Raw genomic sequence first — 15,584 nt, forward strand, 5'->3', positions numbered from 1 at the left:
AGGAATGGACCCCAAGAAGTCTCCTTACCAGTACCCCTGGAGAAAAAACCCATAGGCAGGTAACCATACACTCCTTCCTTCTAAGACCTCCCCACCTGTTCTTGGGCCCAAGATGGTGGCAGACTTGACGGCTCCTGCTCCATCTTTCCACCCACTTCAAACCCTCCCCTTCCTTCCCACCGACCTAGAATCCTCTGCATCCCTCCAAGCTTTCTGGGCCTGAGGTCTTCTGGGAACTTCCACCTAAGCAGGTCTCCCCTCACTTCCCTTAGCCCACAGCTGTGACTTCAGGAAGACTCCAGTCACTCATTGTGCATGTTCCGCAAGCGTGCACACTTTACATTGTGCCCCCATCACTGAATGAGGAATCCTCAAGGCTAAGGACTGCATTTCCGCACCCCTTTCCCTCACAGCTCAACTGAGCTCAAAGCCAGAGAAGGTGAAGAAACACCTGCTAAACTGTTCAGAGCAGGAGGGGCAGCTGGAAACACTGACCAATTGATCAGCCTGAAGCAACGAACTGCTTTCTCTCATTCCCCATGAAACTAACGTGCCGCCCCCACGCATGCACGTAAGAACCCGAGCTGCATTCTACGCCGTGTGCACATATGATATCACCTGGCCTTCGGGCATCAATCACACTGCCTGTACGTGCCCCACATTGTAGGACATACATGCTACACACACTCAACACACACACACACTCTCACTTCCACGCACAGCTCTGATCTGACCCAAGTCTGGGTCTGCCCCACCAGGACCGAAGCTTGGATGGGCATCATGCAGTCATCTGGGTTGGACTCTGAGGCTGCACCAGAGCAGTGAGGAGCAAGTAATCAGAGCCAGAAAAGAGAACTAGCCCTTTCCCGGAAAGACTCCCTCCGCTTCCTGGATTGACCCGCGGCCAGCCCAACATAAATACCCAACTCTCAACCAAACATAGAAACCTGCCCCAACAAAGAAGTTCGGGTTACCCACCTCCCCACACTCGGTACTAAAGCTGTGAGCGTGCAGAGCCCCCTGAGTCCTGGATTAAGACCCACACACGGATTTCCTTAACCCCACCAGGAGTTTTATCCATCAACTGGTGGATAAAACTAGATCATCTAAAGTAAAGTGCAAGGGAAAAATAGAAAACAGAGGGACAGGGAGGGGTCAGTGACTACAGAAAGCAAGGGAGACGACTGATAGGGTTAACACATGGGTATGTGTACAATCAAAAGAGATTTGCCTATTCGTTCAATACATGTTTATGGAGCATCGACTGCTTGCTGGTCGCTGAGCTGGACCCTAGGGTATAGAGAGAGAAGCAGGAAGGCTTGACCTCTGGTTCCCAAAGCTGGCCTGTTGTTCATCAGAATCACCGAGAAAGCTGTTTTAAAAACATTTCCTGGATCCTATCCCGGAACTCCTAAGAGAAGCTCCTGAATGGGGCCTGGGGATCTGTACTTTAGGATTTCCTTGCGAGATCGACCTAGTCAGTCTACCGAGTGACATTTGGACATGGTAGATAATTTCACAGCAACAAAGTCCTATGCATATTATGATATATGGGAGATGTACTGTGAGCTCTGAGAACTTGGAGGAAGCATTATAGAGAAACACAGAGAAGTAGAATATAGATGAGCCAGAAACTCAGGACTGAAAAGAACCACAGAGTTCATTTCATTAAATCTTACAGATACAGCAACGGAGGCTCAGAAGGAAGACAAAGGCAGAGCTGAGGACATGGTAGGTAAGCACTAGCAGGCGTATGAATATGCTGGCAGTAGCTGACTAGATCCATAGACATGGAAGCTTGAGATGAATGGTAGATACACAGAAGATAAAACAGAAGAGATGATAAGGAAATAATCAACAGTTGGGTAAATGAGAGTTATTGTTAGGAAGGAGAAGAATGTAATTAATAGAAAATTGGAAATATAAATTACCCAGCTTTGGAGAGGCAGTTTAATGAGATCAGACAGAAGTACATGGCTAGATACAAAACAGCTCTCTGTGCAGGATGGATTGGAGAGCTCCAAGAGACAAATGTAGATACTGACAGTAGAAATAGATGGCAGGGGGCTGATGGCAGAGACTGATGCTTGACAAATAGCCAATAGTTGGAAATGACAGGTAGGCTTGCCTGGTAAATACTGAAAGATGGATAATTAGTTAAGTAGATAGCCTAAGTCCAAATGATAAGTTACAAGAGGGACAGAAAGACAGCTATGATGATGAAGGAGGCCAGATATGGCAGAAGAAACACTAGACTAAGTCAGGAAGCCCAGGTTAGGGGCTTACTATAACACTAACTTGATATATACTACTTTAAACAGAGGGAAGGGAAGGATGGGGGATGAGAATTAATATTATTTGAGTTCCTATTAGGTGCCTTTAATCCTTAAACAATCTATTTTCCAGATGAGAAAAATCAGAGCTCAGAGAGGTTGAGTAACTGGCACAAGGTCACACAGCCAATTAGCATGGAGGCAGATAATGAAATCCAACCTGCCTGCCTAGGGAGCTCTGCTCAGTCCATCTTTCTACCTTAGAGTCCTCACCTGAAAAGGCGAGCCTCTGCAAGAGGTTTCTCAGGCTCAAACCTCCCATAGTTCTATGGGGTTTTTTGTTCCATATGCTAAAACCAGCTCATCGATAGGCAGAACAAGATTAGACATGAGTTTTGATAGTTAAGCTGGATATACTCTATTATTCTGTCGGGTTTTGTTTTAAATATGTTTGAAGGTGTTGGGAGGAAACAGGCAGCTAGATTCGGTTTGAAAGAAAGTTAATTAAAAATGCTCTCACTGAGCTAAAAAATTGAAAGTTTAAAAACTGACATTATTTCAACAAGTGTTCATCTGTGGGTGGGAAGATTGTAAACCATTTTGTTTTCTTACACTTCTGCAATTAAAATTTAATAATACTTTTTAAATAATGTTAACTATAAACACCATTCTTAAATTGACCCGTTGTTTTAGACAACAATTTTAAAACACTGTTTGCCAGGAGGGAACGGTGGTATTATTTTATTAACTTGGTTTTTTAGCATGTATTTCTTTAAAACATTTTCAAAATGAACTCTGTTGTTTTGTAAGCTTTATCTCTGCAGTTAGAACAGCCCAACTAGCAAATCTGAAAAAGCACGGGTCCTCCAGTGGAGACGAGAGCAATGTGTGATTAAATGGGGCATCAGACAGATAAGACGTCTTGACAATAGAAACCAAAATAGGACACGAGGACCAGCGAGTGACGTCTGCCAGGGGAGCTGGGGAGGCACTTAGGGTCTGGACTCCCCCACTGAGCCCCCTTCCTATCTTCACTACTCCGGAGACCCGGACTGCCCCCTTCCCCCAGACGCCTCTTTCCGGGACTAGAATGGAAGGCAGCAGGGGCCAGACCAACAAGAAAGGGGAGAGGGTGATAGAAAGCCGTCGGGGTGGGAGCTGGTGGGCCAGCAGGCGGACCTCTCTTATTTGCACATCTGGGAGTTGTGAGGGGTGGAAGGGAGTAAGGTCTCCCGGGGCCGTCCAGACACTGCAATCTGCCTCCAGGGCAGCAGCCAGCCCTTACAGCACGTGGTGCTCCCGGGGACCAAGAGCTGAGGCGGTTCTTCCAGGCATTTATTTATGGCAAAGTCTTTACTTACAATAAACCCAAATCTGCCTCCCTATGACTCCAATCTAGTTCTTAAAATTTTTCTTTTCTTAATTATCAATTACAAAAATACTACATGGTTACTGTAATTTCACCCAGTTCAAAACCTCCCCAGCGCCATTTGGGGAGTTTGTTCCTTCCCCAGCTCAACAGCCCTTCAGGTGTTTGAAGACAGTCCCTGAGTCCCAGAATCTACTTTTCCACCGTTCCCAGGTTCCTCACACGTCTGCGCCCCCAAACACACACCAGTTTCCAGAGCCCTACCAGCCTGCCTGCGCAGAGATCAGCGCCACCCTCGGACCCCAAGCAGGGCTGGTCCCTTCTTGGCTAATTCCTCTGCTTCTGATGTTTATAGCCTGAGGACACGTGGGCTTTCTCCCCACACCACATCCACTGGTGGGCAGCCGAGGCCTCCGCCAACTCTGCCCATGAACAGCAGCAAAGCCGGTGCGGGGAAAGGCCCGGGCCTCCCACAAAACCGTGAGCACCCCAGAGGAGTGGCGGGAGAAGAGCCTCAGTAGCCACAGGGCTGAGACGGCTCCAGGGGACACTGGGACAGCTCGGGAGTGACTGCGGCGTGGGGTCCACGCCCTGCCTGCTCCTGAGAACCTGGCACCTCCCATGGGCTTTGAGAGCAGGCTGGGTTGTGGTTTGATTCCAACCTCCTGGTGGGTCCTTAGTGCTTGACAGAAGTCCTGCGGCCTCCGCGAGGCTAAACGCAGCGGCAGGGAAGGGGCTCTAAGAGACAGGCTTTGCGGGAAGGCCGCGGGGGAGGGTGGCTTTTGGAACTGGGTGGGACGGGGCTCCGGGGAAGGCGAGGGGGAGGTGAGACTCGGGCCCCTCCTGTCCCCCCCACCTCCACCTGGGCTCGCGGGCCGAGCGCGGGCCGGCGGGGTGATTATTACCTGCGTCTCCGAGAGGCTGAGGCTGCCGGCCAGCTGCTTCCGCTCGGCGCCCACCACGTAGTGGTTCTTCTCGAAGGCGCGCTCCAGCCGCAGGAGCTGCGAGGGCGAGAAGGCCGTGCGGATCCGCTTGGGCTTGCGCGCGAAGGGGCCGTGCAGAAGCAGCCCGTCCTGGGGCACGTCGCTCGCTGCGGCCGCGCCGCCGACGGCAACACAGCAGGTACAGACAGAGAGAAGGGGCGCCGTGAGCCTGCAGCCCGGCCGCCGGGCCGCCCGCGGAAGCCGGCCAAACCCGGCCCTCTGGCCCCGCTCGCAAACGCCCTGGGCGCTCCGTTACCCTCTGCAATCCTTGACCCTCGCCCCCACTTCTCCCCTTTCCCTTGTGCCGCCCCTTCCTTAAGTCCACTCCTCTCTCCTCCCCCAACACTTCCCTAGGGCTCGAGAGCTACCCGGTCGGTCGTGGGAGGCGTGGAAGAGCAGAGTAGAGGATCACTCTTTGGGCCAGCAGGAGGGCCCAGGCCCAGCGAGGCGCAAGCCGGCCCAAATCCACAGCGCCTGGAGCCTTGGAAGAGGCCCGGGGGTGGGATAAGTCCCTTAGCTCTCTTTGTCCCCTGGCCCTGTCCTATCTCCCTCAAAAAGCGCCAAGAGTAGGCAGAGGGCTGAGTGTCAGGAAGGGGAACAGTGAGGCTGCTAAGCACCCTAGTGCCAAACACATTTTCAGGAACTAGAAGGGACCCAAGGCACTCTCTTTTCACACCTGTTAAACCACGCTTGCAGCTAAATGCTCAGGCTGCTAGCCCTTTGAAAATTCCTGCCAACAGGCCCAGGCTCTACCTTGCAAGTGGTAAAAATAGGCCGGCTGCTAGGTCAATGTCCAGGCAACACCTGAAGGTCTAAGGTCAGGCTTCTTCCTCCCCCCTTCCCCACCTCTGTCCCCCAGGCCTTCAGGTAAAGCCCCCCCTCCACTCCTACTGCTCTCTGGTGGGAAAAGGCCTTGCTTCATCCCTGAATAGTCCCGTGCTAAAGAAACACGTGTATAAATATCTAGATGTCATCTTTCTCTCTAATATATATAGATATAGATATATTGGTTTCTGCATGGGCGTGTGTAAATATATGCTCCAGCCTCCCTACTGTCTTTTTCTCCCATCTACCGTACAGGATTTTCAAAGAGTGTGATTGTCCCTTGGCAAATGTTGGCCATCATGGGAACTCAGCTCCTACATGCAGGAGGAGGGGCTGACACTGGGTTGGACGAGTCCTGGGTGGTGAGGTCAGGAACTACAAAAGCCAAAATAAGCTTCCACCCACAGCCCCATGCTCAATAAACCCCCCACTAGGCCTTCACACAATCTCTGGCTTGGTCGCCCATGCTCTCAGACTTGAAACAGGCCCTGACATCACCCGTGGATTCTCATGCAGTGGCACTTATCAGTACCCCTGACCCACTGACAACGAAGAGTCCTAGATGGAATGTTTTCACACAGTTAGCTGTTGAGATTGACTGATCCAGTTAATTTCTTCAGAAATGGCCCCCTGGTTTTACCCAGTTTGACCCGTTGTTTTGTTTAAGGCAATTGTTTGGATCTCAGTTGGGATCTCCCGTCTCTGCAAATACTTCTGTAAGTGAAGTAAGGGCACATAACTGAGACACTATTGCTAAAACTCTCCAGGTAACTGTTCATGTCCCTCTGCTGGTGGAAACTGACTGGCATTACTTTCTCCACGTCCTTGGGCTTTGGACGCTTACACAGGTGAACTTTATTGCTGGGGTTTTCTCTGGAACAAGGTTGCTAGAGGGGAGATAAAGTCCCCTGACAATCACTTTTCCATTTCAAGTGGCTGGATCTGTGCAGCTACAAAAGGAGTGGCATCACATCACAGGGAGATGGAGGGGGACACTGTGCCCAGTGTAAGGACACAATGCCCTTCAAGGTGGAGGCAGGCCCAGGGCTGTTAGGCCTGACTGAAGGAAGTTTAACTGCTGGTGGTGGAGGGAATAGATGATCAAGGAGCTGGTCTGACAGAGAGGGACAAGAAGGAATGAAAGGAAGAGCCTGGTCTGAGTAGGAATAAGAACTCAAGTCTTAAATGGGTACCTGTGTGATAGGCCAGGGAAAGGTGGGAGAGGTGGGTGGGAAGGAAACATTTCTTGCTGATGTTGAAATGCTTCAAAAAACGGCATTGTTCTGAGCCTGGGTGAAGCCCCAACAGTGGTTTTTCCTCTGGACAAGTGAGCTGGACAGGGAGAAGGCCTCGCTCATCCCAGAGTTCCCGGAGTTAGCCTCAGCAGCTCAACTGGCCCAGGCTGGTCAAAAGTGAGGTGGCAGCCTGGAGAGACCCTGTAGATGGGAGTGCACTGGGGTGCAGGGGTGTCAAGGACAGTCTGTGGCTGAGAAAGCAGGACTGCTGCCTGCCTCGGTGTGTAGGATTTGATGGCTGTTTTGTAATTCTGGGAGCGTGTGTTGGTCATTGACATGGTGGGGTTCTCTGTGTTTGTCTTTATAAACCCAAAGTGGAGGATGGAAGCAACAAGCTTCTGTCCTTCTGACATACACACATCCCTTTGCCTCAAGTCTGGCTTATTTTAGGAAAAGCTAGGTTGCTTGGTTTACTGTCATGTCCTGTTGGGGCAGATAGAATGTGTCCTCCAGTCTATGTCCACATGTACGGGCAGAAACATAGGGGTCCTTCTGACCCAACCGCGAAGAACCAAGGGACAGGAAAATTACTCAAGACACTGAAAAGTAATGACAGATTGGATTTCAAAAGAAGCAAGGCTTTTTCCTGTTAAGAAAGAGGGGGTTTAGTGCAAAACTATCCAGACAAACTGATCAATAGCTCTATGTCTCTGTAGGGACAGAGTGATGCCTTAGGTGTCTATGTTCCTGGGCCCCACTCATTATGGGTACAGGGTCTCAATGATCCCCAGCACAGCTTCAGTTTCCCTTCTCTGGACCACAAGAGCAGAACAAGCTTGGGGCTGGGGCCAGTGTGGCCTGTTTCCACGCAGAGGTTCTGGCCTGTGCCAGTGGGCTGTCAGTTTGAGACAAGGAGAGGTGGAAGTGGAAGGAGGGTGACTTAGCCTTCCCTGGAGCCAGGTGGAATTGAACCCCACCCCGTTTTCCTCCATCCTCTCAGTGCAGGCCCTTTCAGGGCAGACTGGCAGTAGAGACTCCCAGGACTGAGGTGGCCCGAGCTGGGAGCTAGGGATCCAAAGTGCCGCGGCGGGCCGCCGCACTCCCTGCTGGAGAGGCGGTGGTCGGCGGGGGGCTCCCGACCGGCGGGCTGGGCGGAGGAGCCTGGGGCGACGAGTGGGAGAGGCCGGCCAAGCTGCGGAGATAACCTCATTCCCCCTCCTCCTGCCGGAACAAAGGCGCCCTTTGAAGCACCGGCCCATTACCAACGCGGATCCGGGAGGGTTGGGTCTTCCCAGGCCCCTTCCAGACGCTGTTCCCGGTCTGGAAAGTTGCTGAGTCCGAGAAATAGCACCGTAGTCCGGCCAGTTCCCGGTCTCCGCCGGCTCCTCCCCTTCAGGCCTCGAAGGCCACCGGCTTCAGGATCCCGCCGCCTGATCCAGACCATGCCGCGTGGGCTCCTCCTCTTCCACCGTCTGGCTCAGCGGAGAAGCCGCTTCCCCGCGCGCCTGCCCGCGCTGCCGGAGGGCGCTGCGCACGGAGCGCAGACATGTTCCTTTTCGTCCGTGTAGGGTTTCGTTTCTTGCATTAAAACGGGGCTGAAATGAGCATCGCAGAGACCCGGTTCTCTAGAAAACGCGGCGCCGGAGGGCCTGGGACGGCTCGGCCCGCGGCCCCGAGGCCCCGCTGGGACCGCAAGGCTCACAGCTGCCGGGGTGCGCACTGGTCCGCGGCGACGAAGACCGGACCCAAAGCCGAAACGTCTCAGGGTCGGAAAAGTCTTTCCGTGTCCAACGGATTTCCGCGTTGGCCACGCGTGGCTCCATCTCCGCGTCCAGACACGGTTCTTGAGAGAAAAATCCAACCGTTTTTGCAACTCGACAACGTGCCCGCCGGGACTGATGGCTCAGGGAGCCGCGGCAATTTCTAAGAAGGTTTTTCGGAGAATTCATCTGGCCGCTCTTGGCTGGGAATGCTCAGAGCCGGAGCCGGATCTGTCTCGAGGTGTCCCCGGCCCTCGGCGCTCTGCGCCCGCGGGGACGAGGCCAGAGGCGGGAAAAGCAGCGAGGAGGGCGTGGGGCGCCGGGTCCGAAGCCGAGGGCCCCGCCAGGGAGGCCACCCCCTGATGAGCAGATACCACAGGGCTTAGGACCGGCTCTGCCCTCTCCTCAGAGCCCCTGTCCCTGCACCAGCCTCCTAACCACAGGTCCCTCTGCTGCCCTGGCACGACGGTTCAAAAATAGCCTCCACTCTCAGATCCGCCCATGGGTGCCAAGTTTTGAGACCCAGGCCGGGCTGGGCCCAAGGAGCGCCGAGGTGGTTTACTCAGTTTTGAATAAAACTTCATTCATTTTTAGCGGCAAACAATTATTGTAATTGACAGGTTTCATACCCAAAGCGGCTGACACCATAGGCTCCCTCCCCTCACCCCATGATTTGGGCAAATCTTTGAAATCGCAGGGGAGACAGGTCTGCCCACAAAAATTCTTGTTCAAGTAATTACATTCTTTTATATTGTGGGATCTGCTGGGTCCGTATCTACTGGTCAGATGGGACTAAGTGAATTCACAAATTGGACCAGGAAAGCGGCTTTCCATGAAACAGTTCAGCAGCTATAGCCAAAGCTTCCAAAGATCATTTTTCTTCTGTTATCTAAATAGTGGTACCAAGCATCTGGTTTATTTTGACTGTGTAGACCGCGATTTATCCTCAGATTAGGTTGGCAGCCGAAGCTCTAGCCATATCCTTTTCATTTGTTTCACTAAAAGCCGGGTTACCTAGCTCTGAGTCATGGAACCTAAAAAGGCTGAGGTCCAGTCCCGTCTACACTAACAAAATAAAACTGGAAACTAAAGCAATTACTGCACAAATTAAGGCCATTCTTTAAAAAGAAAAAAAAAAAAAGAAAAGAGAAACAAACTTTAACAAATTCAAGGAAGAAAACGAACTCCAACAAATGCAACTCTCTTTCCTTTGGGAAAGTCAGATAATTGAAACGTGTGTGTGCGTTTGTAAGGCCAGTGGGGGATCTTCATTAGAGAACCCATTGCCCAGTGAAGACGTGGGAGCTCGGCTAGCCAACAACCTTAAAAGCCCTCTGCCCCCGCCCCCTGCCTGGGAGGACGGCCGTCGGTCCCGCCGCAGCCGGGTGGGCTCCCAGAGTCGGCACAAGACGAAGGAAGCCGGTTGTTATTGCAACCCTTCCCGACCGTGGGTCCGAAAGGCACTTGTGACTTGAAGAAGTCGGGTTGAGGTTGCTGAGAAACACCCCAAGACAGTAGAGCACTCCACACTGAACATTAACTCTCCAGTTTGCCCTCCCTGCTGCCCCTTCTTTCCGCAGACCCGGGGCACGCGGGTGGACTTTGCCCAGCTCGGACGCGCCGGCGAGGGCGGATATCTGGGAATTGGTGGTGGATGTGCGAGCGAAGGGTCCCAGGTCCGGCCCTGGCAGAGGGAGGGGGCGGCGGGCGCTCTCTGGGCTGGGACTGCCTCAGCCCGGAGAGAGTCTGGCAGGCCGCGGGGAGGATCAGGAGAGGCTCCAAGGATGCGCCCGGGCTTGGCGTCCGAAACTGCACCGTTTCTGGGAAAGCCTGGAGGTCCCAAACTGCCTCTCTGGGAGGGAACCCAACGCCGCAGAAGCGAGTGGATCCGGCGCGGCTCTTCCCGGTTTGGAAATCGGCCTCTGCGGACCCCACAGCCTTGTTTCAACAACTTCTGAACAGCCCGAACGCCCCCGAGCCTCCCCCGCGCCACGGCAGCGCCGGCGCCGACCGGCCGCCTAAGCGGGCACAGCATGGGCACTCACCCTGGAAGCGGTGGCCGAAGAAGCGGTTCCGCAGGACCCAGGGGTAGAAGTGCAGAGGGTCCCGGTGCTGGGCGCCGAAGAAGGAGTGCGGGGGCTGCAGCGGGGAGGCGCCCAGCTGGTGCGCCGGGTGCACGGTCAGCGCGGGGTGGTTCATGGCCTCGGGGAACACAAGCTCGGGCCCACCGTACAGCGAGCGACCGGCGCCCGCGGCGGCGGCGGCGGCGGCGGCGGCGGGGAAGCCGCTCACGAAGGCCGCCTCGGCCGCGCCGGGGTGAGGGTAATTGAGCGCGGTGGGCCGGAGTGGCTCCTCCGAGGCGGCCGCCGCCAGGGGATGGGAGCCGGCGCCCCCGCCGCCAGTGCCCCCGCCGGTGCCGCCGTCCTTGGCTACCAAGGACTCGATGGTAAAGCCGCGCTTGGCTGTGGGCTGGAACATGGTCGCGGTCGCCAGAGCCGAGCGAGGCAGCCGGGCTCTGGGGAGCGCTCCGCGTCCTGGCGCCGCCGCCGTGCGGGGTGTGCACCCAGCCAGGCACATGCACACACACCAGCACCCCTCACCTCCCCCGCCCGCCCGCCCGCGCTCAGACCCTGCCGGCGAGCCAGCCGCGGAAAGGCGAGGGGCGTGAGAGCGAGCGAACGCGGAGTCGGGCCACCGCGCGCAGCTAGGCTCGCCGGCCTCTGGGGCCGAGAGGGCAGCTCCCGGCGCGGGCACTGGCGCGGGTTCGGTGCGATGCTGCGAGCTGCTTCTACGGCCTGGGGGCTGAGCCCGGCCCCCTCCCTCCCGAGTCCAGCCAGGACAGACCCCCGCCCCTGGTCCTCCCAGCACTGCCCAGCACAGCCTCGGCCGCTGCGCTGCGAGGCGCGAGTTAGCCGGCACCTGCCCCGCGCTCGCCCATTGGCCGCCGCTCACCTGCCCCAAGGTGGGGGGCGGGGCGGGGCGGGGCGAGGGACGGCGGGTGGGGAAGGAGCCAGCAGTCGGAGGCAAAAAGCGGACTGGAGCCTCCGCTGGGCTATCTAGGCCTCCCCCCACCCCCCATCCGCCCCTCTCCACAGGCTTCTCTTCGCGTCTCTGCCCTTTTAGCTGAGCCTGGCGACCGCCCTAACGGTCTTAGCCCACGCGGGAGCCGAAGAAGGTGTCCGAGGGGCCTGGGGCTTGGGAGAAACTCCTACCCAACTTCCCGATGTATAACTCAGTTGAACCCTCTCCAGTTCATCCTGGGATGTCGTTTCAGTTCTCAGGCAACTTGGATCCGAGTGGAGGGAGGATGTTTTTTGCCCAATAAATACGTCCTCCGATAACCAGGTCCTTGGTCCCCTGGCTTCCGGGACCTTCCCGCTCACCCACTGGCCGTCTCCTGGGCCGCGGTCTGAAAGCCGCGGCCTTGTTCGTGAGGTTTCGCGTTTTCTGAGTGTTGCGGGGGACAGCTCCAGAAAGGGGGCGCCCAATTCTTTTCACAAGGGGCAAGGCCCGGGACAGCGCGAGAGGAGCCGCCCGAGTGGTCACTTTGCAGACCTCAAGCCGCAAATCCGGGTTCGGAAGCACCTCCTTGGCACAGCCCCGGCGGCCGCGCTCTGCTCGCTCCGGGTCGGCGGGCCTCAGCACAGGACGATCTGCAGCTTTCCTCGCCTTCTCTGGTCGTGGGGCTCAGGTGCAGGCGGGCCGGGCCAGGCCCCGGCCTCGGGCCTTTAACTTGGAGCTGGCCCGAGCAGGTCGACCCTGTCTCCAAGAATACACACCGGCCGTCCCGGGAACGCAGCGGCCGCCTGGCCTCCCCTGACCCTCACCTTCCACCTGCGACCGCGGAGCAGCGGACGACTCTGCTCCGTCAGGTTTCCATTTCTTGCAATAATTTCTTGGGGGTGAGAGGGTGAGGAGAACCAGTACTCCGCAAACTTTTTCGCCCGGGGCCTTCCAGGCCGCAGGAAGCACCGCACCCAGCTGGGCGGTGATGGGGAGGCTGGGACCCAGACCCTGCGAGCGCACTGCAAGGAGGGGACGGCAGCGCGCTCCGCTTCCTCGCGGCCGCCGGGGTCAGTCGGGGCGGCCCAGCCGCGGCAGGGTGAGCAGATCTGGGCCGGGCCTGCCCGCGCCCTAAGGCCAGGGGTTCCGCGTGCAGCGTGACTCTGCAGGGACTCCAGGCCGGGTCTTGGGAGTGGCCCGCCTGAGCGCCGGGAGCCCTGGTCCGGGAGAGCGCTTCGGGCGCCCTTGTCGCCACAAAGCGGGTTAAAGTCTATTTTCCACTCGACTGCTCCGAAAAGCCCCCGCGCGCCGACGCCGTTCCGGCCCCCTTGGGCGAGGTGGGGAGGGGGCGGCGAGAGGGGGGAGGTGAGGCGACCGCACCCTGCAGCCCTTCGCGTCCGGGGCAGCCCAGGGCTGAGCGCTGCAGAGCCGCGGCAGAAACGCCTGCGGAAGGAATCGTTACCGAATCCGCGGCGAGCGCCTGTGCCTCTTTTGCGACCTCTCCGGCTCTTTCTGGCTCTCTATACTCGTCTCTCTCTCCGGTTTCCTTCTCAGGCTATCTATCCTCCTCCCTGTCTCGCTGCTCCACCCCCCACCCCGACTTTTCATGTATTTCTTCTCCCTCCTCCTTCGCTCCAGCCTCAGTCCTGGAAAAGGGGAAGCTCCGCGGAGTGGAGACCTAAGCAGGCCACAGCACTAAGGGGGCGAGGGTGCGGAGCTGGGCAAAGCCACAGCTCGAGGAGATTTTCGCTTTATATAGGAGATGACTGGGTATTTTGTTGGAGCAAGATCCCCTCGGGTACGCGGGTTCAGTTGGATAAGCATTGCCTGGGCCTGTGCTCTGCGGCGACAGGGGGCTGCCACGGAGAAGACAGGAGCCGGAGCAAGTTTCAACCCTGCCTAGGGGCCTTGCGCCCCTAGCCGGCGATGAACCCCATCTCTCCAGCCGCAGGCCCTCACCTCCTACCCCACCGCGAGGCTGGACATTGACCGCGAGCTCGCTAAACTGGGCAGGTAGAAGAGCTTGGAATCTACCGGGCCATTTCTGGACTTGCATCCACACTGGCCACAGCTGTTTTCATCTGTCTGGTTCTGGGGATACATTGTCTTATTAACTTGATAGGCCTTTATAATAACACCTTCCCTCGTGGTGGTGCTTTCGAAATACTTTGACATCTAGCTGTCTGTCATTAACCCCATTTTACACATGAAGAAACAGTGACTTGAATCTGGTCACAGTCTGGATTGAGCTGGGACAGCTCAGTGATCTAGGTCTGGCTCGGATTCCACTCTCATTCCATCCGCACCCCGCAGCTGCAGCTAACTGCCCAGACAGGTGGTCACAGGGTTAGGGTGCTGGGTGCACTGGGTGCTCTGGGTGATGGCAGTTCTACCTTCACCCTCCCTCCCCTTTCCCTCTCCCCAGCCTCCTTTCTCTGGCTTTCCTCTCCTGTAACTCTCTAACCTTCTTCCATCCTTTCCCTCCCTCTGCAGATATTATCCCTTACCCGGTTTCCTCTATTCTGACTCCTCTTAGGGCCTCTTCCTCTATTGCTGCTTTTTCTGCAATAGGTTAAGAGAAGAACTTGTCACCCTCAGGGCATCTCCAAGCCTGCCTCTGTGTTCTAGCATCAGTGCTCCCCACCTGGCCCCCATCTCTTCCTGTGCCTTCTCACCCGTCCAGTCTCTGCTCCCGCCCCCCCCACAGCTGACCGGGTACACAAACGCCCCTTCTTCTCACCAGTTAAACCAAACCTGCTGCCCCCTCTCCCACCTCTGTTCCCCAACCCTGCCTTTCCTCCAGCCTGTGCTCCCTCCCAGGTAGCTGAGTTCTGCCCAAAGACTGATCGTTCCTTCCTCAGCTGGAGGGCCCTCCCATCCCACACAGCTGCTTCCCTTTCATCCTGCGCCTGCCTGCCTGCCCCCCACCCACCACCCCCTGGACCGCGGGTCCTAGCTCTGGACCCTCGTCATTTTTCTCCTCCTTCCCTCCATCTCTGGGATAACCTGGGCTCAAATCCTGACTCTTCCACTTACTAACGGTGAGATGTGGGGCCAATAATCTTGCCTCAGCTTGCACATCTGCAGAAGGGGAAGCATTATATGGGTCCTCCACGAGGGTGTGTGAGATTAGTATGTGGTGCGCGGGACCAACGGGTGACTCCAGGGAGACACTCAGTAAACGTTACTGTCTCTGCCTTTGCCCATGCGGGAAACTTGGGAATTGTTCTCAGATCGTTGCTCTCTCATCTTCCTCATCCAGTCACCTGGTCTTGTTGTCAGGTACTTCTCAAGCCTATATCCCCTCCCTTCTTGCTTCTTTCCTGGCAAACTTCATTCTTCATCACTCAGTTCAACTCCCCCCTGCCCCGCCCCCACTCTGTCCCAGCAGTCACCTGCAGGATGGAGTTGCCTGTGTCTGCCTCTTGCCTCCCAGGCTATGCCCCCACCTCCACCCCCAGCTGGGGAGCGGTGGCACCCATCACGACCCCCAGCACAGGCCAGGCAATGTTTATCCTCGAGTGCTGGGTCTGATGACATCCGGACATCCCGGGCCATTTGCCTTTTACCTCTCATTCCCCTCCCTCCTCTTTAGCCTACTTCACCTTCAGATCTCCCCGCCCCACAAAAAGCCTTCTGTCCTCATGTTTCTGCTAACTTCTCTTCACCACCAAACGTTTTGAATAAGTTTTAATCTCTCGAAATCCCTCAGTTCCCCTTGACTCAATAAGCCTTTGCAACCTGGCTTCCACCCCCAACCCATCAGGGAGATGGCTTGCAAAAGAGCTCCAAAACTTTTTTTTTTATAATAATTTTTTAAAATTTTATTTATTTATTCGACAGAGATAGAGACAGCCAGCGAGAGAGGGAACACAAGCAGGGGGAATGGAAGAGGAAGAAGCAGGCTCCTAGCGGAGGAGCCTGACGTGGGGCTCGATCCCATAACGCCGGGATCACGCCCAGAGCCGAAGGCAGACGCTTAACCGCTGTGCCACCCAGGCGCCCCTATAATAACTTTTTATTATATTATGTTAGTCACCATACAGTACATCCCTAGTTTTTGATGTAAAGTTCCATGATTCATTACTTGCCTATAACACCCAGTGCCCCATGCAGTACGTGCCCTCCTTAATACC

The 15,584-nt window shown here is 56.0% G+C and overlaps 1 protein-coding gene across 2 annotated transcripts in view; it reads right to left on the reverse strand.

Annotated features, from left to right (window-relative positions):
* The window catches only part of EMX1 (empty spiracles homeobox 1), a 15,877-nt gene extending 4,855 nt beyond the window's left edge, over positions 1-11,022 (reverse strand). The window contains exons 1-2 of one of the 2 annotated variants that reach the window (XM_040622845.1): positions 10,491-11,022; positions 4,548-4,732 (exon numbers count right to left, since the gene is read on the reverse strand). In XM_040622845.1, the coding sequence (XP_040478779.1) occupies positions 4,548-4,732; positions 10,491-11,022 (717 nt within the window). Of the gene's footprint in view, positions 1-4,547; positions 4,733-10,486 lie in introns of both variants that reach the window. The other variant, XM_040622846.1, reaches the window with a different exon arrangement.
* Positions 11,023-15,584: the final 4,562 nt, after the last annotated feature.

The sequence above is a fragment of the Ursus maritimus genome, unplaced genomic scaffold (genome assembly GCF_017311325.1).
Source record: "Ursus maritimus isolate PB19 unplaced genomic scaffold, ASM1731132v1 scaffold_6, whole genome shotgun sequence".
In the NCBI taxonomy this organism is placed as follows: Eukaryota; Metazoa; Chordata; class Mammalia; order Carnivora; family Ursidae; genus Ursus; species Ursus maritimus.